The sequence below is a fragment of the Molothrus aeneus genome, chromosome 22 (genome assembly GCF_037042795.1).
Source record: "Molothrus aeneus isolate 106 chromosome 22, BPBGC_Maene_1.0, whole genome shotgun sequence".
Lineage (NCBI taxonomy): Eukaryota > Metazoa > Chordata > Aves > Passeriformes > Icteridae > Molothrus > Molothrus aeneus.
Genome location: NC_089667.1, coordinates 7,476,035 through 7,502,950, shown reverse-complemented (window position 1 = coordinate 7,502,950; position 26,916 = coordinate 7,476,035). Strand labels below are relative to the sequence as shown.

The 26,916-nt window shown below is 51.2% G+C and overlaps 1 protein-coding gene across 8 annotated transcripts in view; it reads right to left on the bottom strand.

Annotated features, from left to right (window-relative positions):
• CADM1 (cell adhesion molecule 1) overlaps window positions 1–26,916 on the bottom strand; it is a 138,840-nt gene that overhangs the window by 31,889 nt on the left and 80,035 nt on the right. For all 8 annotated transcript variants that reach the window (XM_066564468.1, XM_066564470.1, XM_066564471.1 and 5 more), the window contains exons 2-5: window positions 12,572–12,718; window positions 11,534–11,686; window positions 9,037–9,174; window positions 7,210–7,365 (exon numbers count right to left, since the gene is read on the bottom strand). In XM_066564468.1, coding sequence (XP_066420565.1) covers window positions 7,210–7,365; window positions 9,037–9,174; window positions 11,534–11,686; window positions 12,572–12,718 — 594 coding nt within the window. The remainder of the gene's footprint in view (window positions 1–7,209; window positions 7,366–9,036; window positions 9,175–11,533; window positions 11,687–12,571; window positions 12,719–26,916) is intronic.

Here is a 26,916-nt window from a genome sequence, read left to right as displayed (position 1 = left end):
TTGTCCGGATGAAGCTCCTGTAAATCCTACAATAAACAGAGAATTAAAGCATGGATAGTTAGGGAGCCAACTCAACAACACTTTAGTAAGACCCTGCAGGAAAAAAAGAGCCAAAACCACAAACCTAGAGTCCACAATTAAAAAATTAATTACCTCCCATGACTGAAACAGAGATTAAAAACGCAATCTGAGCTGTAGCTAAAACATTATCAGTGCAGGAAATCAATTCAAGGCTACAAGTGCCATTAAGCCATAGATATTTTTCAGGAATTTACTCAACTGTAAGGTACAAAGGAAGGAAAAAAATCAGTATGCATAAAGGTTGAAACCATTTAAATGTTTCTATTTCCTTTGAGAGTAACTGCTACCCAAAATATTGGCTGGCTGCATTTTATTAACTGTGTTTAACTCATTAACATGCCTCCTATGGAATAATAGAGATTAGGAAAAAAAACCCGCGTGTCAGGATTTAACCAATTTAAACTCTCATAATTTTCAGTAATGGAATAAGCTACACAAGTAAATCCTCTCCTGAGATGACACTACCACAACATTTCATCAACTAATCCCTGTTACAGATGCTTCCTGCAGCTCTGGAGCTGGGCTGTCCTTGTGGGCTGGGGGTGCTGGCAGCACTCTGGGGTGTCACCGGCGGAGGGGACAAGTCCCAGGCCCACAGGACATGGGGCAGCTTCGGTGCGCCCTGGAGTGGCAACAGCTCTGCACAAGGAGCAGGGCAGGACAAGTTCACCCGGGTGTTATGCAGCAAATAAATCACCTGCCACATCCTCAGCACTGAGCTCACCACTCCCGTCCACAATTCCCACCCCACGGCATCTGCTCCCCACTTCTGATGTGCTTGCAGCAGCACCACCAGCCCGTGCCAGGAACGTGGATGGTGTTACATGGCAGGAGCAGGAAACATCCCAGCCCAGTTTACTCAGCACACGGGGACTGAAACACCTCCTTTAGCTGTTTGCCTCTCCTGCTGCATCCCCTTCCCATTAGGTAAGTTTAGTATTTCTAATGAGCTGTTTACTAATGACAATTACTTATGGAAATGAGGAGGAATACACCCAGGCTCACTGTACTGAGCACAAACTGCCAGCTCCACGAGCTCCCACCAAGCTGGGTGAGCCCTTCCACTGCCACTTTCCCAGCCCCAGGAGCTTCATCAAACCAAGAGTGGCAGTGAGGTGGACCCGGCCCCTTTGGATCCAGGCACTGTGGAGGTGTCACCTGCAACAGGAATCTGGGTTTATCAGCACATGTGTCAACACTGCTGAAGCCAAGAACTTCCCAACAGAGTTACCACAGCAAAGGACTTGTCAGCACGCTGGGAGTTACAGAGGGCATTAGGAAAATGTACCTGAGCCTGAAGGATGCAGAGGGATGGCTGGACACTCCAGAGGACCGGCTGGCATTAGGCTCACGGCATGAAAAAAAAATTCCACTCAAGAATCTGGAGGGGCAGTGGTGCCTTTCTCCCTTTGTTTAAGGACGTGCTTTTAGACAATCTTAAATCCTACTTGCAGTGCTCACACCTGCCTCACAGCAAGTCAGTGTATTTCCTGCAGATGATGGACTCGGAGCGCAGGTTTGTGAAATGCCGAGCGCCCTGGGACCCCGAGCCCGGCTCCTGTGACATTTAGCAGCACACGGACAGAGCTCTGATGGGCTCCAAGGATGCTCCAGCTGTCTGCCCCTGCTCCACAGGACACGTTCCAGCAGTGCTGTCTGCAGCTCTGTGACGTGGGGGGATGACCACCTCGGACAGTAACACAGGACACCAGGCAAGAAGTGGCAGCTTTCACCAGCCCCCGAAAATCCTCAGCTTGGAACTTCACAGCATCACACCACTGGATTGTTACATAAAAATAAACACTTGCATCTGTGCACCCGAGGCCCTGCATGCTCCATGGCAGCCAATTAGACCCAACAACCCACAGCTATTTCCTACTACGCCTCTTTCTAGCAGCTTAAAAAAAACAGCCTCGTAATTTAATAAGGCACCTTTATTAAGCTAAATTCATTCAAAAGCTCAGAGTGATATACAAGGTTAAATACCAGTCGTCTAAAGGTTACACTGTAGCAGCAGCCAATTTGAAAAACTTATTACAAAGCCATTCTGTGTTTGATGAGATTTCTCTCACAACAGGCACGGCGCGTGCCCATGCGCCGGGGTCTGTTGGGGGCTGCAGCCCCAGAGGGACCATGCACCCCAAAACCCTCCCCTCCCCTCAGGATGCCACTGGCCACCGAAGCCAGTACCCATTGACTTTCACAGCTCTCAAGCTCCGTGCTTGGGAGCCTACCAAACCACTCCAGTTATTCTGCATTTGTCCCAGTTCTTCCTTTTTTAGCTGCTCACCCCATTTTTGTGCCATCAGCAAAGATTATTAACAGTGACTTTTTAAGAACTTCAAATGCTTCAACTGAACAGCATCAGGCCAAGCACCCAGGCCCCTGCGTTCCCTCTAAAAATACCAGCACTGCTGATTACTCCCTAATGACTATCCTTTGAGATCTGCCAGTTAGTGATTTCTTAATCCATTTAAACATGCACTTCATCGATAATGCTTAGATGTCATTAATCAGCCGAGATAAAACATTACACCGAGTTCGGGGCCTTACAAAAGCCTAAGCCTATTATTTCCACCCGTTTCCTTTCATCAGGCCAGCCCAGGCAGGCGAGCTCCTTGCCCCCAGCCTGCACAGGCAGGTTTGGCAGGCCTGGGACCCTCGTTGACCACCCCTGGGCACAGCCCAGCGCACCCTGCCCAGAGGACACGCTCCCTGTGGGGCTGGAAACAGCCAGAAGGCTCTTCCCAAGTGCTGGGAAACCAGCACGTGGCGCTTTTGGCAGTGCCAGGCCCCGCCGGCAGAGGAGCGGCCAAGGTGGGCTCTGCCAGTGCTTCAGCCGAGCAGGCTCTGGCCCCTGCCAGGCGAGGAGCGGCCGGGTCCAAGTTTAAAATCCGTTTTCTGATCCCTGCACAAACTGCTGACGTACCTCTTGGCAAACCTGACGCCAGATGGCATCCCTGGGAGCAGGATCCGCGGGCCAAGCCACGTTCCTGCCCACCGCAGGTAAATCCAGCCTCAGCATTTCCCAGATAATGCTTAGCACATCTCCCTTCAGGTGGGCATTGCTTCATCCAGCTCCTCATCCCCGCTCTCTTCTGTGCCAAAGAGAGCTGCTCAAAAAACTGACTTGTGGGAGTCTCTGATCTCACTCAGGGAAGAGCAGGAAAAATGTGTTTTTCAATATTAAAAGGAGTCAGCAAAGTTAACACTGATCCTCAGGTGTAAACAACAGCCACCTTTATTGCAATATCCAGTGGGGCTGCTGATCAGGAATGCGCTCTGCGTCAAAGCCAGCCCAGCCTGGCAATCCCCTGCCTGCTCCTCACCTCTGACAAGGACGAGAGGCTGCACTGCTGATTTTCAGCCAAAATACAGAAATCTATTCAATAAATAGATCCCGTGTCTAAAATAAGGAATGAGCAGGACTGGCAGATCACAGCTTGTCTGGAAGAGCCTGTCAACCCCAAACACGACTCTGCAAAATTCACCCTTAACGAAAGCAATTTAATCATGTTGCTTGTTGCAGGAAAAGGAATGCCAGAGCCCGACAGGCATTTTGGGGATAAACACTTCTCTTTTAATATTTAAGCACACTCTGCTGCTTAATGCCTGCAAATGGCAGAGCCCTGGTCGCCCCACACGCTCCGTGCTCCCAACAACATTCCTCCGAGAAAACCTTATTAATGAGCTCACAAACGAGCACCCAACTGGGAAATGTCACAAACAAGAGTGGCTAATGCCCCAGAAAATCAAATAACTGAACACTCGGCTGATTGTGGTGCTTTTCATATTCACTAAAAGAAAAAAAAACAGCTTTAAATCAAAGTTTCTGAAGGGGTCAACACCTCGCTGAACAAAACAACTCATTTATTCGCTTTTAGCGATCTCCAGATGATAAATTACATTGATGTTAATAACTTCACTGCAAACTATGCAATTAATATTTGTACTGGACGGAAATGTAAGGATTACTGGAGATGCAGCAGCAAACGTATGTGGCTGATTTTAAACACAATTGGGCACAAAAAGTTCTCCTGTCGCAACAGCAGAGGCTGCAACAAGACTCCACTGGGGCAGGCTTTAAAGGTACACAAGTAGGTATTACAAAAATGAATGCACAGGTAATTATAACTTCAGAAAAGGACAAAAAGCCAGCCCAGAGAAAAGGCCAAACTCCAGGTCCGACGCTCGCTTCCAGTGTCACATAATGAGAGCAGCAAGGGCTCAACTCGCACGTCTCCCAGAATATCTGGTTCCATTCAGCTCCTTAACGACATTTTAATGCATTTTGTTGCTCCATTTCCTTTCTAAAATTACACCCAACGCACTGGTCTCCCATCGCTCACTGAGGGATCCACAGAAACGCAGCGGCTGCAGCAGAGCTGGGGACGTTCCCACTCCAGGGCCACCGTGCCTGCCAGGGCTGAGGGTGCTCCTCAGGCATGGGAGTGCTGCGGCCCCTGTGAGGGCAGCACGCTCTCAGCCCGGCCCTGCTTTGCTTTTGAGAGGGGCCAGGGCAGGGTTTCACACATGTCACACTGCTCCTTCACAGAGATTTCTTTTCAGTAACACACCCTACAGCCACGAGAAGGCATTCACCTCCAACTTCACCATGGGCCATGCTGTGCCAGGGCAGATATGCAGCAAATGGCTTACTCCATAAATAGGACAAGTTAACACCCAGCATTTTTGTTTTCTGCTTTTTTTTCTTGGAAAACAAACCCCACAACTTTTTAGTTGCATCTCAGAAAAAAATATCTCCCTACTCTGAAATTTAGTCAGACAAAAAATACCTCATTATCTGAGCGGCTCCATCCATCATCCTCCTGTCCTTCCCCAACACATTTCATGCTCCAGTTGGATACATTAAGTGCAGAGAAATACGACATCTGCTGAGAAAAACATTTTCTTGTGCCCTGCTGATGTTCTGAAGGGGCGGATCCGCTGTGCCCATGAGGGGAGCAGGCAGGATTTGTGGGGAGAGGAACATCAGAGCAGAGAGTGGAACAGGCAGCCCAGGTAACTGAGCTGCTGCAGGGAAAGCAGCTACATCCACACGGGATGAGCCAGGAATTCCCAGGGTCGCTGCAGCAGAGAGCTGGGAGCCGGGTGCCTGCAAGGACACGCCATGGACAGTGGAGGCACGGACAGGAGCTGGAGAAGCATCCCCTGCTGCACATTCCACATCCAAAATCAGCTGAGAAGGTGTCAGTGCAGGAGCCTAAGGGCAGAGCTCTGTGGGAGCACGGATGGAGACGCCTGTGTGCAAGGACAAGAGGCTCTTCCTCCTGCCACACTCTCCCACTGGCCAACAAATCATCACTGTCAGACAGCAGAAGCTCCAGGGTAAGAGTTTGCTCTGAAACTGCCTTTTCTTCAAGCTAAAGCCCTGCAGCAGGGATGAAATGCAGGTGTCTGGCCAAGCTCCAGACCATCGAGCCACAAGGTCACAATGCAGGACAAGTTCTTGGGCTGGGGCTCCTCTCTGGCCATCTGCTGCTGCCCACTCAAGGAACAGACTGGGCTAACGGGGGCAAGTCCCCACATTGGAACGTAATTACTTTTAACAAGCTCAGAGTTTAAATCAGAACATAAAACCAAATCAGTCTGAACTCCCTTCTCCTGCTCATCCCCGTTCCCTCCCGAGGAGGATCCGTGCCTCATTCCCACAAACAGCTCTGGAACAGCCCAAGGAGATGCAAAAATCAGCAGTAAGGGCAGAAACCTGTGCACAGGATCCAGCAGGGCCTCCAGTGCAGGAGCTGAACAAAGAACTGTGCTTTAGGGGCGCTTTGCCCTCATTGCATGGGCAACCCCTAAGGCTGCAAACCGAAGTGGCCAAGGAGGGATTGATTTGAGGAAGAAGAGACGAAATGTTCGCTTTATTCCCCCCGAAACAGTGGCACTATCCTATTCCACCAAATCACCAGGATTGCAGAGAGATTTCTGAGAGGAAGCCTCAAGGTTGTCCAATGCCCTTCCAGCCCAGTGAGTTCCAATCCCCTCACACAACAGGGTAGATGGCATTTCTTGCTCTTCCCCGTTAAGTATTTGATCACGCCTCACAAAGGTGCTAATGTATTATTAAAGCTAATGGAGCTCTGCAAGAAATGTTAATGGACATTAAGTTTGCATAAATGAATTACACATTAGCACAGTCGCAAGAAATCTCGTATCTGTCAATTTAGGCAGTATCTGATCATTCCTGTTTTCCTCATTACAGGAACATTACTTCCCGCTAGTTTCGGAGATACGAGAATTGTAACCAAGATGTTCATAATGAAACTACATAATGAAGCAGATGAAATAAATAATTACCAAACTTCCTCTCCTCCTTTCAGTGTGATGTAGTTGAAGGGACCCTACAAAAACAAGGGCTTTGAATTGTCTCAGGGCCTGGCTTTCCAAGCACACGGCCTCGCTGTAGGGACCACCCCACTTTGCTTTTGGGAGATGTTTCAGAACGCAGGGATGCATGTACACACTCCAAAATCTCCACCAGGTGCATTTGGGACCACAGCTATTTCCAGGTACCTGCTTGCTGCTGTCATGTACAGTGGAGCAGGTCCTAAGGGAAGTGAGATGCATTATTAACAATGAACATGTCAGGAGCAGTACAGGAAATAGGCTGGCTTCAATCAGTGCTGCTACTACAGATTCCACAGAGCTCCATTCTCTGATGTACAAATCCAGCCGATGCTGTATGTTCACAGTGCACAACACTGGGTTTCTCTTGCACAATACCCAGTTTTTTCCAGTAAACTCGCCAGGGTGGCCAGTTCCTTTGAGGGGGAGAAGCACTTTTCAGAGGTAAGCAGGTTGCTAGAAGAAAAATACTCAGATTTAATCCGTTCTGACAATTTAAAAGCCCAGCCAGAAACCTTTGATGCAAATTCTATGTACAGAGAGTTATTTCATCAGAGAACAAAGTATTTATGGTATCAGAGAGGGCTGGGAAAGTCGTGGCTTCACCCATGAAGTGTTTACCTTACATTGTGTTTATGATTTCTGTGTAACAGGATAGAATCCTTATCGATGTTGGAATTTGACCGTGTAGGAAATGGTTGCTGAACTCCCAAGCACACAGTTTTATATATGAAGAGAATTAAGGGTTCTGCTACTCACACATGACTTCCAGGTAACGCTGTGTCTGCAAGTCTTTGACAGCAGGGTGATCCACCAGGCAGATGACGGGGACGCCGTCGTCCTCGCGGCCCACCTTCAGCAGGAGCTGGCTGGTCACCGTGTACATGTCCGACCATCGCTCCACCTCCGACTTGCCTGGGCAGGGAACACAGGGACAGGGCAGTGAGGGAGCACCCTGCAGCCAGGCCGCCTCCCTCCTGTCCACCTTCCCTTTGGACACCCATCCCCTCCTCTCTGCCAGCCTCTGGCCAAGCAAAGTCCGCGCGATGTTACTGCAATGATTAACACCGTCCCCAGATCCCCAAACTCTTAAATCAATGAGCTACAAATCCCCTCCCACTCCTGAATCAACAATCAGCTACAAAAGCGATTTAACAGATTAAATTAATTAAAAGCAGCATGGATGGGTGGGAGTGCTCTGTTTGAGGGAGGGGAGCCCAGCTCGGGACTGGCTGCCTGAGGGATGCCGTGATGGAAACAAGCAGGAAGACAAGACAAAACGAGACGAGACAAGACAGCAGAAAAGGATTTTCCCAGGAACTCAGCAAGCGCCCGCTGACAGCGCAGCTCCGCTCTGATCTGTGCCTCTTTATTTAAGAATTCACAGGCAAAATTGCTAAGAGTAACTTCTGTAGCAGAGCCCTTCCAGACACCAAATATTGCTGTATAATATATGAGAGTGAAACAGGTGACACATGCAGACACCCCTTGATATTTGGAGGAAAAGCTTTCCCATGGGCAAAGCCACGCTTCCTGTGATTCACAAACTCACAGCCAAATGTTTCAGTCTCTACTCTGTTAAAAAAAATCTGAAGACTGAGCAGGGTAAGGAGGTATTACATGAAGCTCAGCATTCTTCCCAGGGAACTCAAAGGTGGGATTTGACTGCTAACACAAGAAAACTCAATCAAGAAGCTGCACAGCTCAGGCAGAAAGGGACAAACACTTTGTCCTGCTGCCCACTGGTATGGTGAAGGGAACCAGAACGGGATCATTAACTCCCTGCACACCACGGCGCTGGGACACAGCAGGGCACCACTGCACCAGGCAGCAGGTTTGCATCCCACCTGTACCAGCATCCTCCCAGCATGTGGCCTGCTCAAATGCTCTGAAGTGCTGGGCTTAAATAGAGGATTTTATCCTGTCCTTGCAGGGGAGTGGGTTTGAAGTAATGAGTCTGGACTTCTGCAGAGAGTCCGTCAGCGTCTCAGACTGGGTAAAGCACAAAGGTGTTGTCAACCAAGCTCACATCTACGTGCAGACTTAAACTAACAGCGTGTCACATGCAATCAGAGTCAGTGACTTGAATGTGCAAGTACTGGGAGCCACCAGACTTCAGGGAGTCAGAGAAACCCATCTTAGATGAATATTCAACTGAACACAGGGAAAACACTCTACAAACAAGGGAGAGCTAGACATGAAGGTGAATTGCAAATTTTTCCAGCCCAAAGCGCAGACGATCCCTCTCGTACCTGAAACAGGGCAGAAAGCTACACAAGCCATGCAAAATGAATTCAGTGCACAGCCCTGGGCTCCTCAAGGTCACCTGCAGTTACAGCAGGACTCCAGAACCCGGCACTCGAGGCTGGCAGGTAGGCAGAGGACCAAATGGAGTTCAGCCCCCTGTGTTAGAGAATAATCTGTCTGCCCACACAGTCCTTTGTTCCTCAGCTGGTGCTCAAAGAAGCTCGCTCTACTTTTCTTACTTTTTTTCCCCTTAAACTGGCAGCAGAGAACAAACACCCAGCGTTACATAAATCACTTCAGCTCCCTGAACAAAGCAAGGGACTGAGAGGACACATCTACCCGTTAGCTCCTTGTTGCCTTTGAACCATCTGATGGTGGTGGCTGGTCTGCTGGCCATGGCAGTGCAGTTCAGCTCGATCTCCTCTCCCTCCACGGCGGTTTCTTTCTCGATATCAATTACCAAATTGCGTGGTGGCACTGGAATGGAAAACGCAACACAAACCAGATGAAAAAAAAATCTTTTGATTGCTAACACAGGACAAAACCTTGAGGAAAACCTGTAAAATCTACTGCAGGAAACAAGCAACCAGCATTTATTTGATCTTTCAATCAATCAAACCCTTTGATAGGTGGTTTGGCAGTAATTGGAGTGAGCACTTTCACTCTCCACCTAATAATCACCGCAGTCTCCCAAATTATTACTTATCAGGGTTGTAACTTTCTGTTCCCTCTCCCAGGCAGGCACGGTTCCAGGGAGAGCCGCAGCCTCCTGTGCTGCTCGGGTGTGTGCTGCTATTTAAAAATCCAGCTTGACTCCGTGCACATTTCCTGACTTCTCTGACAAGGAGAGGAAACACAAAAGCTGACACTTGGCACTGCATTACTTACCAAGCCTCTAACCTCCACGGCAATTTTTCTCTCCTGCTGTTCAGCTCCAAGGCTCAGCCGTGAGCATGGAAGCAGGCCAGCAAACATCAACCTCATTTAAGATGCTCGAAAAGCCACTGAGCACAAGCCTGGAGTGGAACAGCATCCCTTGGGAACAGCTCTGCCCCCCATCACACCCCCACAAACCACCCCAAAACCATCCCAAAGGGAGGAGGGAGCTGGATCTACACCCAGCCACAAGTGCCACATCCTTTGGGGTGGAAGTGCCACATCCTTTGCCCAAGCACACATCTTCCCTAGATCTGGAGTCTCCCAAAACACAAAGCTGGAAGATTGTACCCAATGAAAAATCATCCAGTAATACTGAGAAAGAGGCTGTAACTTCAGGGGTAACAACCACTGCAGCACAGCCCAGAAATTGGACAAATGAGCTTAAAAACTAAGACACGGGAAAAAGGGAATCTCTTTCCCATGAAAGTACCAGCAGCAAGGCAAAACCCAAGAAAAAGTGAACAGCGAGAGCTCTTATGGCAGAGTCATGGCTTCAGAAAATCCCAGAACTTCCAAAGGAAACTCAACTTTGCTCTGATCAATGTGATTAAGCAACTGCACAGTTCAGATGTGACTCACAGGTCTTAAAGCTAATGAAGAACAAATATGTATAAATACCATCCAGATGATCAAATGGACTAATTAGTCACTTGTGGCTTCTCTCTAAAAAGAACAGAATGAGCTACATATTTGAGACTTTCACATGTTCCAATTAAGCATGAATAAATCTACATATTGTGTCACAGAAGACATGAAAGTGCTGAAGCAAACGTGCAGCTCCCCCCGAATGCCAGCTGCAAAGGGGGACACCTCAGCACCTCCCTCTGCCCTCCCGAGCTGGCAGCATCACAGGCAGGCCAGAAAATCAGTCTTTGATACAACTTCAGCTCTGTCAAAGGCTGGGTGATGGCCATGAGATTTTTGGTGGGGAACAAGCTCCTGGGAGGGGCAGCCACCATGGAGTAGCACTCCTCCACCCTGGCTCATTAGCTCCCCTAATTAGGGAGCCAATAATAGAAAAGACAGGCAAGACAAGCCATCCCTGGCGCCACAGTGCCCAATCTCTCCATGCAAGTACTAAGACCCCTCCTTCATCTTCTGCTGATAAACCTCCCTCATCCTTGCCTGCTTCCTGAGCTGAGGTTTGACCCGAGAACATGACAAAGGTGACAAGAAACCACCTCCTTTATGGATGTGGGGGAAAGGCAGCACACACTCTGGCCATTACACAAAGGCTTCTCAAAACCAACTGAAGTACAAGGCAAGAAAACTGACTTTTCCCTCAGTTCTAAAGCATGATTCATGCTTAAAAAAAACCCCAAAAAAACCTGCATTATGTCTCCCACTTGAAAGACACACGGCGCTGGCTTACAGGTGAATGAAATGAGTATTCTCCTTTTAAACACCTTCTCAGCATTGCCAGCAGTGAAATCAAATCCAACAAACTGTTTTTGCCTGTGCACGATTAGAGGCAGGAGCTGGAAGAGCTTCCTGTGCCTGTGAGCACTGGAAGTGCACGGAAACTTTGAAGGTGTTGATAACTGTAATAGCAAGAGTAAAACTGCTTATAAACATCACTTAACAACGCAGAGAAACCTAAGACCCAAATCTCATTAAGCAAAAGAAGGAAGATTTAAACTAATCAGCAAGTGAGATCTTGCATTAAGTCACCCTCCCTGATTCAGGTTCTCCCACTAATAGAGCCTTAGAAGCTGCTGCTAATCAGCAGGAACTGCTCAAACAGAGCAGCACTGCTCCCGTGCCACACGTGCCTGGCCACCAGCACTCAGGGTTCAGTCCTTGCTTCCAGCCCCCTCCAGGCGGCTGGAGCCCTCCCAGTGCTGCACAGAACCCACCCCAGTGCCCCTGTGTGTGCAGGGGCTGCCGGGCTCCTTACCCAGCACCGTGATGGTGGTGTAGATCTCCTGGGGCGGGTCGGTGTACAGCTGGCAGAAGTACCTCCCTTCGTCAGAGATGGACACGTTGGTCAGGGACACTCGCAGCTCGCTGTTGGAGAAGTTCACCAGCTGGAACCTGCTGTCCTTCAGGGCTGTGGGGCAAGCACAGACTGGTGACTGCACAGAGAGGGGCAACGTCCCCTTCCCACCACAATCCCAAATGCCCACAGACAGCAGCACATCAAGGTGAGCACCCCTGGGCTCCTCATTAGCTGCTTCCTACCTTGAAGCTGGACCTACAAAATCTTTTGGTTCTCAATAATCAACATGAGCCAATCACAGGGCACAGCATCAAATCTTTGGACATAGTTTTATTACCAGGTGGCTTAGGGATGCGTAGGTGAAATGCTTATGGCGTCTATACAGCCCCACCACCAACTGTAGGCACGCAGGGACAGCCTAAATGAGGAAGGAATTGGGAGAAGTAGAATTTAAAGCTTTTTTCCTGCCCTGTTGCTTCCTGGGCAGAGAGGACAGGCGTGTCCCCACAGTGACACTAACACAGACCATTTAAAGTGTCTCACTGCAGCCACTGTGGCACTGTCACCACAGGACAGACATATCCACTGGACATGCAAGTGATGAGAGATTTCTGTTTGGGTATAAAGCAGCACAGATTGTCCTGAAATTTCCAGTCTTTGGTCTGAAGAGATCACTCCTGAGAATGCTGCGCTGTCTCGGTGTCGCCCTGTTCAATTTGTTTGTGTCAGCTAAATATTTGGCATTCAATTGCAATTCACCCTGAATTACAACAATCAATTCCCATTGCAAAGTAAGATGCTCTGACTTTTAGAGGGGACTGTGAAGTTTTCCATTAAGGGGAAGATTATGATTGTCTATCTCACCTACCTCCACAGAACCAGTGAACTGTAAGTGCCCAGCACTGCACAAACAGGAGGGATCTCAGCAAATGCCGTGTCCTGAGCCCAAGTGAGGCACAGGAGGAGTCATGACCAAAGGAGGAACCATAAACTTACGCCTGAAATCTCTGAAATAGATGGTCTGCCTGTTGGGGTTCAGGAGCTGGATCACGGAGTCGTCGCTGTTCTTGACGCGGCAGCTGATGGTGGCCACGTCCCCCTCCACCACGGTCACATCCTCTGTCACCAGGTTCTGACCATGACCTGCAGGACACAGCAAAGCAGGACTCAAGGGCAGAAATGACACCAGTGGGTTTCACTTGGGAATGAAAAGCTCCACGCCGCCAATGGAGGAACATCAGCCAGTGAGCCACTGACTCCGGGTCCCCAACCAGCTGGTAAAGGAGCAATGAGAAAGGAGCTCTGTGATGGGAATAGAGGAAGAAGGACTGCTGCCCCACACAGAAACACCAAAAATTCCCTTTCTCTCCCAACAGAAAAACCTTGTTAAATTACTCGAAGGAACAACTCTCTGTAAAAAGCACTCATCCTTTGGAGCAGGCAGACTTCAGGGAATCAGTCGTTACCCTGTGTAATCAGCAGGTGCTATTAATGTCCAGAGGCAGGGGAAAAAAAGGATCCTGTGCAATTATGGCGTGGGAGCCTTGTAATCATTTACAGGTCACCACCCCAAAACTCTCCTCCTAATGAGGAGACATCTGCCCTGAACACCAAAGGACATGGGGGACGGCACTGGGAACTGTGCCTTGCATTTCAATTCTTCCATAACTCCTGGGAATCAAAGTGGGAGAGGTACTGAGACTTTGATTGGCAATGCTCCAAATGAAGCCAGGATGCCACAGGCTGGGTGCTCAGAGAATCCTCTGCTGCTCCACAGCTGCTTCAGCCACCAGAACCCAAAAACGCAGGATTGGGACAAAGTCTGCACACAGGAAATCTGGGGATCATATTTAAACCCCAGTTTTTCTCTCACCCTGCATGTCCTTCATTTATCTTTCTTTCCAACTTGCCTTTATAATTGACATCCCTTGGAAACAAATGTTTGACAAAAAGGTGCATAAGAGAAAGAGAAAGATTGATAAAGCATCAGACTCCTCTCCACACCTGATGGGCAGAAAGCTGAAGTCTGGGCACATTTTTCTGCCCTCTCAGTATAAATTTTAGATAGATTCTCCAGACTGATGAACTTTGAGGAGCAGCAAGAAGATTTACTATCAAACAGTAACCCCATGTTGGAGCACAGACCCCAGCCCCATTCAAGAGGGGCCTGTCCCAGACCTCTGCCTGGCTCCTGCACCACACTCTGGGCATCAGGATGAAGCTGGTCCTGCCCAAAGCCCTCTGATCAGAAGATGAGCATTCAGCCACCCCAACACACTACCAGCACCCTTAATGTGGTGTTCTTGAACCTTGGGGACACACGTTAATGGCTGGACTCAATCTTAGAGGGCTTTTTCAGCCTAAATGATTCTGTTCTCAAATCCCTAACCACTGTGCAGACCCCAAGGGCCATCACAGCAGAGCCCTGCCCGTGCCACATGCTGCCCTGGAGGTGCTGGAGCAGCCCTGCACAGCCACAGCCAAGACCTGGCATCAATGAAATCAAACATCTCCAAAGTGGTTCAAGCAAAAATAAACATTACTAACTGCTTCTGGGGAATAATTTTATCAAACCCATTCAAAACAAGGTTCTTGCACAAGGATCAGCTTGATATGTTCTCATAAACGCAATATTCCCTACAAATCATTAACAAAGCTATTAAGATTCGATTTCCATCTAAGCAATTATTGCCAGCATATTTTTTTACATTTACTTTAAAAGACTCAATCCTATTTTCAATTCATTAAACTGTTCCTTGCGTTTACTGAATTTTACATCAGCTTAGAAGACTATTTGAATTAATAAGAATTACAGTAGAAGTAATTTAGAAATAAATTATTTGAAGTTCAAGCCACTGAAGCTTTTCACACCGGGATGCTGCTGCATGGAACCTGCCGATGGATGGCTGCAGAGTCCAGCACCTCGGCCTGGGCTGGCACCAGCTCCCTCTGGAGAAGGCTTTGATGCGGGTTAACCGTGGGCAGGGAGCACACGAGGACACGCTGAGCCCCTCCATGGCTCAGAACAGCCTCAGCCTCCCGGGCTCTGCCTCTTTGTTCTCCATCAAAGGGCGTCTGCTCAGCCCTGTCTGCTCTGCTGACCCCAACGTGCTGCGCCAGCCACGGCGTGCACCCCTCCCCATGCTGGGGCACCGGCTCCTCTCTGCTCCCAGCACAGCTATTTCCACGAGCAGCAGCAATTACCAACTGGAAATTAAACTGAAAAGCAAGAACTCTTCAGACCCATCCTCATTGTCAACACCTCGGCAAGTTTCTCAGTAAATATTTACTGTCAGTGTATACGTATTTTGAGGAGCATTAAATACACACACACACAGCGTGACAATGTTTTGGAACAGAAAAGGACAGGCTGAGGGGGGCAGATGAAATTTGGACTCAACAGGGAATCTCAGGAGCTAAGAGAAGCAAAGGAAAATTACTGTTGAGAACCAACATTAAATCCTGGCAATGCTTTGGAGGGGCACAGCACAAGCAGATCCAATGGAAAGCCCCCAGAGAATGATATGGGACAGATTTTCATCTATCACATGTGAAGGGACTATGACAGCAGAGTGTGCATGTATCAGACCAAAGCTTCCTGCTGGGACTCCAACACAAGGGACAAATCCTCATCCCACAGTGTGATGGACAGATGGACAGACAGAGTCCAGGACTGGGCTCAGAGCCTTGAAAATCTTGACTTGGAGTACACGGGATTGCTCCAGGGAGTGGAGGGAGGGGAATGGGAACAGAAAGGAAGCCACTTTCTGGGGGGAGTCTCTGGGGTGAGCTCCTGTCTAACACCTGCACCGGTGTTAACAAGCAAGGGAATCACCCAAATGGGTGTCTGCAGTGCCAGGAGGGAAAACACAATGTGTGCTTCCTTCATTACCCAAAGCCATTCTCCAGCCTCATTTACTGAATCTCCCTGTGAAGGTGAAAAATGACACCTTGTTTTATACTTACTGGAAGGGGGGTGAGGAGGGGGACCCAGTGCTGGAGGGACGCTTTGGCTGCAACCTGTACAATTAATTTCTGCACTTGTCTCCCTGCCTTAGACCACTGCAGTCTCTCCTCTTAGGGCTGCAGACACACACAGACGAGTAAATTGTGTTTCAAACAAGTTCCCCTCAGCTGGACACAGCCCAGGGACCTTGGCTCATATTCAGCGGTCACATTTAAAATCAATTCTTTCTCCGCTTGTAGGACACTGGGCTAGAGGGAAGCGTCGGGGAGAGAAGAGGAAAGATTAAAAATACGTGCTGGGGAGCATGGTTTTTCAATTTCTGTGGAATTTCTAACCACAGGTGCCCCAGCGTGAGCTGCAGCCCTGCTGGCTCAGTCTGCAGGATCCCGACACAAATGCTTTCCAAGGAAGAGGGGTTTTCATTACACCTGAACTGTGTAAGCCCGTAAACCTAAACAAAATTCCTCTTAATAGATTGAGTCAGGAGAAACAACTCACACAGATACACAAACTGCCCACGTGCTCAAGGAAAAAAGCGACACTAAGCTCCATTCCCAGAATTAACACCATTTGAATGTCAACATTCATCTATCAGTTTCAAGTACCTAAAAGGAAATGTGGTGGTTAGAGCAGAGACAAGTGGGTTTATAAACACTGAGCATCCACCTCCCCAGAAGCTTTGTCTCCTTTGTGCTCCTTCTCCTCCCTGAGCTGCTCAGCTCCTCTGCTCTCTCATCCATCACTGAGAGCTTCATCTCTTCCCTTTAACACAAATATCACAGTCTGCTTTCCAGGAAGAGAACCAGAACCAGAGAGTCTTGGTCATGGGTCGGACACAGGAAAAAGGAGGGGACCCAAAGGCCATTAACTAGCCTGCAGACCTGCCTCTAGGAGGGAGAGGAGAACTGCCAGGCAGTGCTGGGAGAAGCCACTGGCGCTCTGTGCATCCAGGCTCCAAGTCTTGAGAGACCGCTTTAAAAAGCTGCAGTCGTCACACTTGAACTTTGGGAAAGAACAGACAATCCACGCTGATTGTGCTGGCAGGGAAAGGCAATTGCTGCCGATGGAGTTAATTTCATGGCATCTTTTCATGGGCAACAGCTGGAGACCAGGCTGCCCAGGGAGCACATGGACACACGTGTGGCCCCAGTGCAGCAGGGCAGGGCTGCAGCAGGGGGGAACAGAATGCAGTGCTCCCACCAAAGCCAGCCTGCATCCTCCGTGGGTGCTCACATGGACACACGTGTGGCCCCAGTGCAGCAGGAGGGTCCTGCAGCAGGGGGGAACAGAATGCAGTGCTCCCATAGCCCCACCAAAGCCAGCCTGCATCCTCCGTGGGTGCTCACAGCACACCACAGGTGTTCTCACCCGCTCCCAGAAGGTCACTGTGGGAGGCTGGGCTGCAGGGAGGGCAGGACAAGAGGCAGCTGCTGCTCCTTGCACTCCTGCACAGTCCCCAAGGGAAAACCTCCGAGGCCACGGAGCCTGGAGCCAGACCTGGCACCTCTGAGCAATTGTTCTGCCAGTGCCCTCACCCCAGAGGAAAATGTTGTTTTCCACCAAGGTTCACAACTAACCTTTTGCAACAGCAACTTTCTCTTCTAATAAGATGTAATTACCAGTTTTGTGACCCTGAGTCAAGCTTCTCTGAGATTTTTCTGCATTCAAGTAGCTCTTATTCCCTCTTCAGCATCTTCTCCATGGCTGGAAACAGACTCAGCAACTCCAATTCCCAGGCAAAGAGCTCTTCAAAAAAAGTGATGGTGGCAAACAAATAGAATTCTAGAAAGATCTCCCTTTTGAGTTAGTTCTGTGCAGGTCTGTCAGCTGCAATTCAGCACTGGGGAGTCTTGCCCATGAAAATTCCTTGCTGAGCACAAGGGGAACAGAGACTTTCCAGCAAGGTGCAGCTGAGCCAAACTGGGCAAGGCTTGCTCAGGGATGATGGGATGGGGATGATGGGATGGGGTATGGCAGCTCCATGTCTCCCTCTGAGGCACAGACTACAGAAAATTGATACGGTAACGCTCACCTGGTATTTGGATTTTTACTTTCACATTTAATGCCTGTTATCCTTCCTTTATGCTGCAGCCAGGTTTAAGAGAATTGCTCTGAGGAAGGGCTCTACCAACTGAGACAACTTTGGTGTGCCAGGTTTGGGATCCCCTGGTGATGCTCAAAGCCCCAGTTTCCATTTAGGAAGGAAAACAGGAGGAGTGGGAGGAATTAGCATTCACAGAAACCGTTCCCAAAATGTTGCTTTCCTTGAGTCTCCCTGGCACTGTCTGCAGGGACAGAGCCACCAGGATCTCATCCCTGTCACAGGCTGTGGCAGCCCCAGCAGTCCCAGGGACCTCTTTCCCCTCCTTCTCAGCACAGATTTTCTCAGCGCTTTCGGCGCCTCCCTGCAGCGCCCGCTCCGCTCCCCGCTCGCAGTCACACTTCCCCTGAGCTGCTCTCCACACTCAGAGACAGTGTGCAAGATGGTGCTAAAAATTACTTATTGTGAGGAGCGAGTTTACGCTGTGAAACAGCCACTTCAGAGAAATATACGGCAAATTCAAGCGAGTTCTGCACAGATATTAAATTTGTGGAGAAAAAAAATGCCATTGCCACCTTTATGGCTTTTCTGGCTTAAAGAGTAAGAATAAAAGATGACAATAGCTCCGAAATTACACTGGAGGCTGCACTGACTTTAAACATAGTGAATGTCTATGTGATGCAATGGCACCAGGGAATTCTTTCCACTGGCTGAAACCACAATGGTACAGGAACAAAAATCCTGTGTTATGCCAAATTAAAGTATTTCTTTGGACCTAAAGAAAAAAATTCTTTTTTTCTGCCATGAAAGCCTCAGTGCCTGTGGCCAGAGCGTGTTTCAGACTGAAGCAGCTCCTCTGCCCTCCCCTCACACTCCTGCTGCCGCCAATCGCCCCGTTGGCGCAGATTTATGATCTGTCACCTGGGCTGGGATTAGATGTCACCCTTGTCTTTCTATTACCCAGATATTGATAGATCAAACTCCCTGGCCATACGTCGCCTGTCCCTTCAAAGGTTACTGCTGGCGGACACTGGGGATCAATATCCATCTGCTCTGTCGCTGACCAGAGGGACAAACGCAGCGAGGGAGAATTCGGAGTGGCAGCACGGGTCTGCTGCTCTGCACATCTCAGCTTTCTATTCCACATTTCTAATACATTTCTAAGGAACAGAAGCAGCTGCTCTCTCGCCTTGTTTCCAGCAGTTGATGGTCCATTGCCTAGACAGCAAAAGGTCACTTGCTAAAGACTGTCCTTCTCCCATAAGGTCAGGGGTTTACCCAAGCGTCCCCCAAGGACCCCGGTGTGAGCGGCTCCTCGGCGTGCCAGGGAGACAGAACAAGACAGAACATCTTCTGGGGGAGGATCTGGGAAGGGGAGGCTGCTGAGGACTCTCAGGGGCTCTTGGGGGACACTGAGGGACAGAAGTGAGGGAGATCAGAAGAACAGGAAAGGGCCAAGCTGTGAGTGGCCCCTCAGAGGGAAGAGTCAGGTGCCCTTCCCTCGTGTTCCCCCTTACACTCAGCCATCACTGGCAGCCAACGCCTGCCAAGGACATCACCCAAAATCCACCACTGCCATGCCCAGCACTGCTTGGCAGCAGCATCAGCAAGGGAGAAGCTTTGGCTACACGAGACGGTCCCAGCAGGCTGCTGCCTCCATTTAGTGTGTTTAAATAACACTCAGTTAGCATCAACACACGTTTATTATTAATGGAGCCCTAATACAGAATTCTTATCTGCATTTATCTTCCAGCTACATCGCTACCAAGGACACCCACAGCCCAGATCCAAGGAAGGAGACCTTGATTAAACCCGAGTTTCAAACACAGGTGGAATTTCCTTTCCCTGCCTTGACTTGCTCCATGGGGAGCTAAACCCTGAGGAGGAGCATAAGAGGAGGAAGCACAGATCAAATATTCAGTTTGCACAATCAAAGAGCATGTTCTGTGCATTTCCCTGACCACAACAACACCTGCTGCCTCACACTCCTTTCTGCCTCTGCCACAGGGGTAAAGCTGCAGCAGACCCTGCCAAAACCTGAGCACAGGAGGAGAGAATTTACATGTTTGCAGGTTTGTCACCATCATTGTCATCTCTGTTTTTGCCCTGTGGTGGCCAGCAGCTGCCACCTGCCTCACACGGAGCAGGGCACTGCTCACACCCCGAGCTGGCACCTGGAGCTCCCATCTGCTCTGTGCCCACCCTGCCCTCAGCACAGATCCCCGTCCGGGGGTGCCATCCCCCTGCAGCTGGACAGGGACCCTGTGGGGGAACATCCATTCCATGGCACTGCCCAGCACAGGGAGCCCTCCAGGGACCCAATGGGGGAACATCCATTCCATGGCACTGCCCAGCACAGGGAGCCCTCCAGAGACCCTGTGGGGGAACATCCATTCCATGGCACTGCCCAGCACAGGGAGCCCTCCAGGGACCCCAGCACTGGGGGAACATCCATTCCATGGCACTGCCCAGCACAGGGAGCCCTCCAGGGACCCAATGGGGGAACATCCATTCCATGGCACTGCCCAGCACAGGGAGCCCTCCAGGGACCCAATGGAGGAACATCCATTCCATGGCACTGCCCAGCACAGGGAGCCCTCCAGGGACCCAATGGGGGAACATCCATTCCATGGCACTGCCCAGCACAGGGAGCCCTCCAGGGACCCAATGGGGAACATCCATTCCATGGCACTGCCCAGCACAGGGAGCCCTCCAGGGACCCAATGGGGGAACATCCATTCCATGGCACTGCCCAGCACAGGGAGCCCTCCAGGGACCCAATGGGGAACATCCATTCCATGGCACTGCCCAGCACAGGGAGCCCTCCAGAGACCCTGTGGGGGAACATCCATTCCATGGCACTGCCCAGCACAGGGAGCCCTCCAGGGACCCAATGGGGAACATCCATTCCATGGCACTGCCCAGCACAGGGAGCCCTCCAGAGACCCTGTGGGGGAACATCCATTCCATGGCACTGCCCAGCACAGGGAGCCCTCCAGGGACCCAATGGGGGAACATCCATTCCATGGCACTGCCCAGCACAGGGAGCCCTCCAGGGACCCAATGGGGAACATCCATTCCATGGCACTGCCCAGCACAGGGAGCCCTCCAGAGACCCTGTGGGGGAACATCCATTCCATGGCACTGCCCAGCACAGGGACCCCAGCACTGGGGGAACATCCATTCCATGGCACTGCCCAGCACAGGGAGCCCTCCAGAGACCCTGTGGGGGAACATCCATTCCATGGCACTGCCCAGCACAGGGAGCCCTCCAGGGACCCAATGGGGAACATCCATTCCATGGCACTGCCCAGCACAGGGAGCCCTCCAGGGACCCTGGGGGGAACATCCATTCCATGGCACTGCCCAGCACAGGGAGCCCTCCAGAGACCCTGTGGGGGAACATCCATTCCATGGCACTGCCCAGCACAGGGAGCCCTCCAGGGACCCAATGGGGGAACATCCATTCCATGGCACTGCCCAGCACAGGGAGCCCTCCAGGGACCCAATGGGGGAACATCCATTCCATGGCACTGCCCAGCACAGGGAGCCCTCCAGAGACCCTGTGGGGGAACATCCATTCCATGGCACTGCCCAGCACAGGGAGCCCTCCAGAGACCCTGTGGGGGAACATCCATTCCATGGCATTGCCCAGCACAGGGAGCCCTCCAGGGACCCAATGGAGGAACATCCATTCCATGGCACTGCCCAGCACAGGGAGCCCTCCAGGGACCCAATGGGGGAACATCCATTCCATGGCACTGCCCAGCACAGGGAGCCCTCCAGGGACCCCAGCACTGCAGCCCCTCAGCCCAGACACCCTCCGTCCCCTCCAGGCCCTCTGGGATGATGCCATTGCTGGTGAGGTCTGCTCTGGCACAGCTCAGTCTCTGGAGCAGACAGCACCTGCCCCAGGTGTGCCCAGAACAGCGATTCCCATTAGTCAGAGCGACAGGGTTCCCAGGAACAAGGAATCCTGTTTCAACTTAGATGATGGGTTTCATTTTACTCTAATGAGCAGATATGTCTTATATCCATACCTGTAACCCATTTCTTGCAGACTTTTTCACATCCTTTCTATTTTTTACTGTCAGTAGCATCTGTCACAACGTGCGGCTTACTAATCTCTTTTAAACCCAAGAAATCTGTATTTCCATAAAGCACCCACAATGAATTCTGATCAACATCAGCCTGGTCTCTTCCCTATAAAAAGGACCTCCTTTCAATGCCTGCATATTTAAGTCTGAAATCTTTAGCTCACCACTGAAATAAGCAAGAAATAAATGACAAAATTAATAACAAATGCACAAACCTGTAGAAAATGTCCTCAAAACAAATGACCAACAAAGAATACCAGGGAATACTGACTGTGGTTTTTGGGATATCCTGGCCTGTTCCCACCCTTTGGCTCAGCATGCACACAGCCTTAAATCCCAGCACTGTCCCTGCCCTGTCACACACAGCAGTGACTCTGTGAGCCTTTGACAAAACACCTGCCCAGCTGTTATCCCAAACCTGTGGTGTAGAAGCAGAAGAGGAAACATTTACCAGCTGGAATGACCAAGAGCTTGCACAGGGACCCGTTTGCTACCAGCCCATCTCGAGGATGAGCCCTCCTCCACAGACCAGGCTGAGTTTCCTTTGCCCTTTGAAGTCAATTCCCAGTTTGCCATCAGGGGAGGAAAGCTGATGTCACTTTCCAGGAATTGCCGCCTTTGGAGTGGCTTTGCCCACAGGTGTTCCCTGTCCACTCCTCATCTCCCTGGGCAGTGGAATGCCACAGTCCTGGATTTTGCTTGCCCACCGTCATTTCCCTGCCCCCAGCACCTGTAGGGACTCCATGCCATGAAGAAGGGCACTGTCTTTAGGGGTCTTTCCCTTCCCTTGCTTTTTACTCAAGTGTGTCCCCCCCCTTTCAGTCTTTTCAGAGACAGCAGACAAGATCTTTTCTCAAAGAACAACAGACCCTCACCAGGGACAGACACTCCCCACAAAACAGGTGAAAGGATCTCAGCAGCAACATTACGATCAAAGCCAGGACTCCTTCCAATTTCTACTTCCCAGAAAGGATAAAAAGGTATAAGAGAAGCCTTTAGTCTAGATCCCAGATCAGACATTATGATGAATGCTCACCTAAAGGGCAACATATTTGTAAGTTTTAAGTCTCTTGCAACACCAACTGTCCTGATTCATCCCCACGATAAAGGCAGCTCTGAGAGCTATTTTACCATATTTATTATTTTACAGAGGAGGAAGAAAAAATGTGGAATCAGCCCTCAATCTGCCACCCGTCAGATTTATAAATGTTAGTATAGGACCAGTGCTAATATCTTTAAACATTAATCTCCTCATTGCAGATCCTGCACGTCCCCCTTCAGCCTCCGCCCGGTGGCTCATCCAGGCTTGGGGAAATAAAATGCATTTTGGTATTTTTTTCCCTTCATCTATGGGATTTGTTTTGACTAAAGCCATGAAAAGAAGAGAAAGGGCAGATGCTCCTGAGCACATTCCTGCCTGCTGTCAGTGCTTTGCCAGCTGAGTGGAAGGCACAAAGCTCTGCTCCAGTGTTTATTTTTAAAGATGCAGCTTGCCTGATCCACGCTCATTCCTCAAGCCTTGTTTTCAATAGAGGCTCTGTTTTCTTTGCTGGTTGCCAGGACAAAGGCAGAGCTGGGAGGAAGGGAAGAGAAACCGTGTTGTGCACACGAAAATAAACCCTTGGGTTTATAAACTGCATTAGCCCAACGCCTCTCACTGCCTCTGCAGGTGCAGCAACAGGACTGTAAAGCATAAGACCAAAGAAATACAGTAAGGATGAGAGAGAAAACAAGTCTGGATATGGTCCTCGTCCCACCTTCCTCAAACCTGCACCCAGACCATCCCACAGCAGGCACACCGAGCCCAGCACTCCTCTCTCAGCAAGCTCTTTGTAAATTTTATCACTTATTTCTTAAAGTTGCAATTGCCTTTTAAAATTAGATTGTATTTAGTTCTTAATTAAATCGTCATCGTTCTACAAAACCCCACAGGCTCTGAGGTTTAGATTGTCATTTTAAACAAAAGTAAAATGGTAAATGCCTTTTCCATCCAACACCATTAGGTATAATTAAGCAATGGGTAAAGCATACATCGTGCTATAAATGTCATTTAGTTTTACAGTGAAACTCATCAACATTTATCAAAACACTGCCTCGAGAAAGAACGAGACAGCTCCAGAGAGTGACTTCCATTCGCTGCTGCCTTTGAAGCGTCTGCTCTGAGGGAGAGCTGCAGCAAGAAAAGCCTTCCCATTACATATTTTTATCTTTTGGGCTGAAATGTTCATTTTCTGCCACGTTCCCATGTGTGGCAGGAGGGGTGGTGTGTAGCCATCGTGTACCGGTGTTTGGGGTGTCCTGGAGAGCCCCAAAGGCAGGGGTGAGATGAGCAAGCCCAGGTAGAACAGAGCCCAAGGGAACACCAAAGCCAAGGGAATTTACGGCGGGGGCAGGACGGAGCCACTGCTGCTCCCTGGGGACAGTGTCCCTGTCCCAGCAGGGCCCTGGGCTGCCCAGCAGAGCCACACCTGTCCCCACAGCCCTGGAGCAGTGTTCTGCAGGCTGGAAGGCTGGGATAAATGGCATTTCATCGCTGCTTTCAGGTGAGGCGCCTCTGAGCCGCCACCAAAGGGACGTGAACTGTAAAGAAAGACAAACACCAGCAACGCACAGCACCAGGCACTGCCGTGCTGCTTCTATTTCAGAATCTCTGCATTTCTTGTGCTCTCCAGAGAAGCATTAGAACAGTCAAACTAAGCCCATTTAGAAGCAATTTTCAATTTAGTGCTCCTCCTTGATACCCACATGGCAAACACCAGCAGGCACCGGCTCCCTCCGTAGGGATCTGGGCACCCTGTTCCCTGTGCCTGACGCTGCAGCTTCAGGCACCAGTCAGAAAAACAGATTTGAAATTGATGTTTCATCATTACCCGTCATTAAAAAATTATGCTGTTGTACAATCTCAGAAGCAGCAAGGAGTGAACGTTGAATGCCTCTGCCAGTGTTATTAATTCTCCCTCCCCGCCGGGGTGCACAGAGCTGTTTTTGGGGCGGTGAGGTTCTCTCCTCCTCCCTCTCTTCCTCCTCCTCCTCCTCCTCCTCCTCCTTCTCTCCCCGAGCATCGCGGCAGCCGCGCTCGGCTCCATCTCCTGCGCCGTGTTGGCAAGGCAACAGGAGCGGAGGGCTCCGGGGAGCCGGGGCAGGGCTGCACACCCATCCCCAGGGCAGGGCTGCACACCCATCCCCGGGGCAGGGCTGTACCCCCATCCCCGGGGCAGGGCTGTACATCCTGGGCAGGGCTGTATCCCCAGGGCAGGGCTGCACACCCATCCCCAGGGCAGGGCTGCACACCCATCCCCGGGGCAGGGCTGCACACCCATCCCCGGGGCAGGGCTGCACACCCATCCCCAGGGCAGGGCTGCACACCCATCCCCGGGGCAGGGCTGTACATCCTGGGCAGGGCTGTATCCCCAGGGCAGGGCTGCACACCCATCCCCAGGGCAGGGCTGTACCCCAGGGCAGGGCTGTACCCCAGGGCAGGGCTGTACCCCAGGGCAGGGCTGCACACCCATCCCCAGGGCAGGGCTGCACACCCATCCCCAGGGCAGGGCTGCACACCCATCCCCAGGGCAGGGCTGCACACCCATCCCCAGGGCAGGGCTGTACCCCAGGGCAGGGCTGTACATCCATCCCCAGGGCAGGGCTGCACACCCATCCCCAGGGCAGGGCTGCACACCCATCCCCGGGGCAGGGCTGCACACCCATCCCCAGGGCAGGGCTGCACACCCATCCCCAGGGCAGGGCTGCACACCCATCCCCAGGGCAGGGCTGTACCCCAGGGCAGGGCTGTACATCCATCCCCAGGGCAGGGCTGCACACCCATCCCCAGGGCAGGGCTGCACACCCATCCCCGGGGCAGGGCTGCACACCCATCCCCAGGGCAGGGCTGCACACCCATCCCCAGGGCAGGGCTGCACACCCATCCCCAGGGCAGGGCTGCACACCCATCCCCAGGGCAGGGCTGTACCCTCAGGGCAGGGCTGTACCCCCATCCCCGGGGCAGGGCTGCACACCCATCCCCGGGGCAGGGCTGTACCCCAGGGCAGGGCTGCACACCCATCCCCGGGGCAGGGCTGTACCCCAGGGCAGGGCTGTACCCCAGGGCAGGGCTGTACCCCCAGGGCAGGGCTTGTACATCCATCCCCAGGGCAGGGCTGCACACCCATCCCCAGGGCAGGGCTGTACCCCCAGGGCAGGGCTGCACACCCATCCCCAGGGCAGGGCTGTACCCCAGGGCAGGGCTGCACACCCATCCCCAGGGCAGGGCTTGTACATCCATCCCCAGGGCAGGGCTGCACACCCATCCCCAGGGCAGGGCTGCACACCCATCCCCAGGGCAGGGCTGTACCCCCATCCCCGGGGCAGGGCTGTACCCCCATCCCCGGGGCAGGGCTGCACATCCTGGGCAGGGCTGCACACCCATCCCCAGGGCAGGGCTGTACCCCAGGGCAGGGCTGCACACCCATCCCCAGGGCAGGGCTGCACCCCCATCCCCGGGGCAGGGCTGCACACTGTACACGGGTTATCCACAGAGTTTTGCCAGAACCCGGCCATTCCCAGCCCTGGCACTGCCCTCCCTGCCTGTCTGTACACAACCATTTCAATGGGACCGGTGCTGGGAACAGCAATGGCCACAAAGCAAAGGTCACACCAGACATGTGCTTATAGAAAACCTCCCCAAAATCAGTGAAAATACACAAGAAACTCATTCTTCCCCAATTCCTTTTTGCCCTTCTTGTTCTCAGAAGCAATATTTTCCATCTCTTATGCTTTCTCATCCCCATGAGAAGCCCTTGCCCAGCCTGCAATGGGATGTCCTTAAGATCAGGGCACACAGAGGGGACGGCAGGAGGACACACTTTGTGCTGCTCCTCTGCCACGTTTCCAAGCTCAGACACAACTGAATCCTGGTCAGCACACACTTGTACCCCCCCTCAACAACCCTCCTCCTGTCCACAGGCAGTGTCAGAACTACCAGCAGGGAAACAAACTCCTGATCTCCAGCCCATTGCAGTGCCCTGAAGGAGAAGGGAATATGGATTTACAGGTGGAGTGAGTAGTGCAGACAGGGATTTTGGAAATGGACACTACAGCCAGCACCAATCCTTCAGGTCACCTTGTTTGAAAACGGCAAATACAGAGAGGCCACCCCACCAAAAATCCATCTTCTTAACTGCTTGAAACTAAATTTAAAATGCATGTATGCAGTGTTCCTCTCTGCTCGCTATTCTGAGCT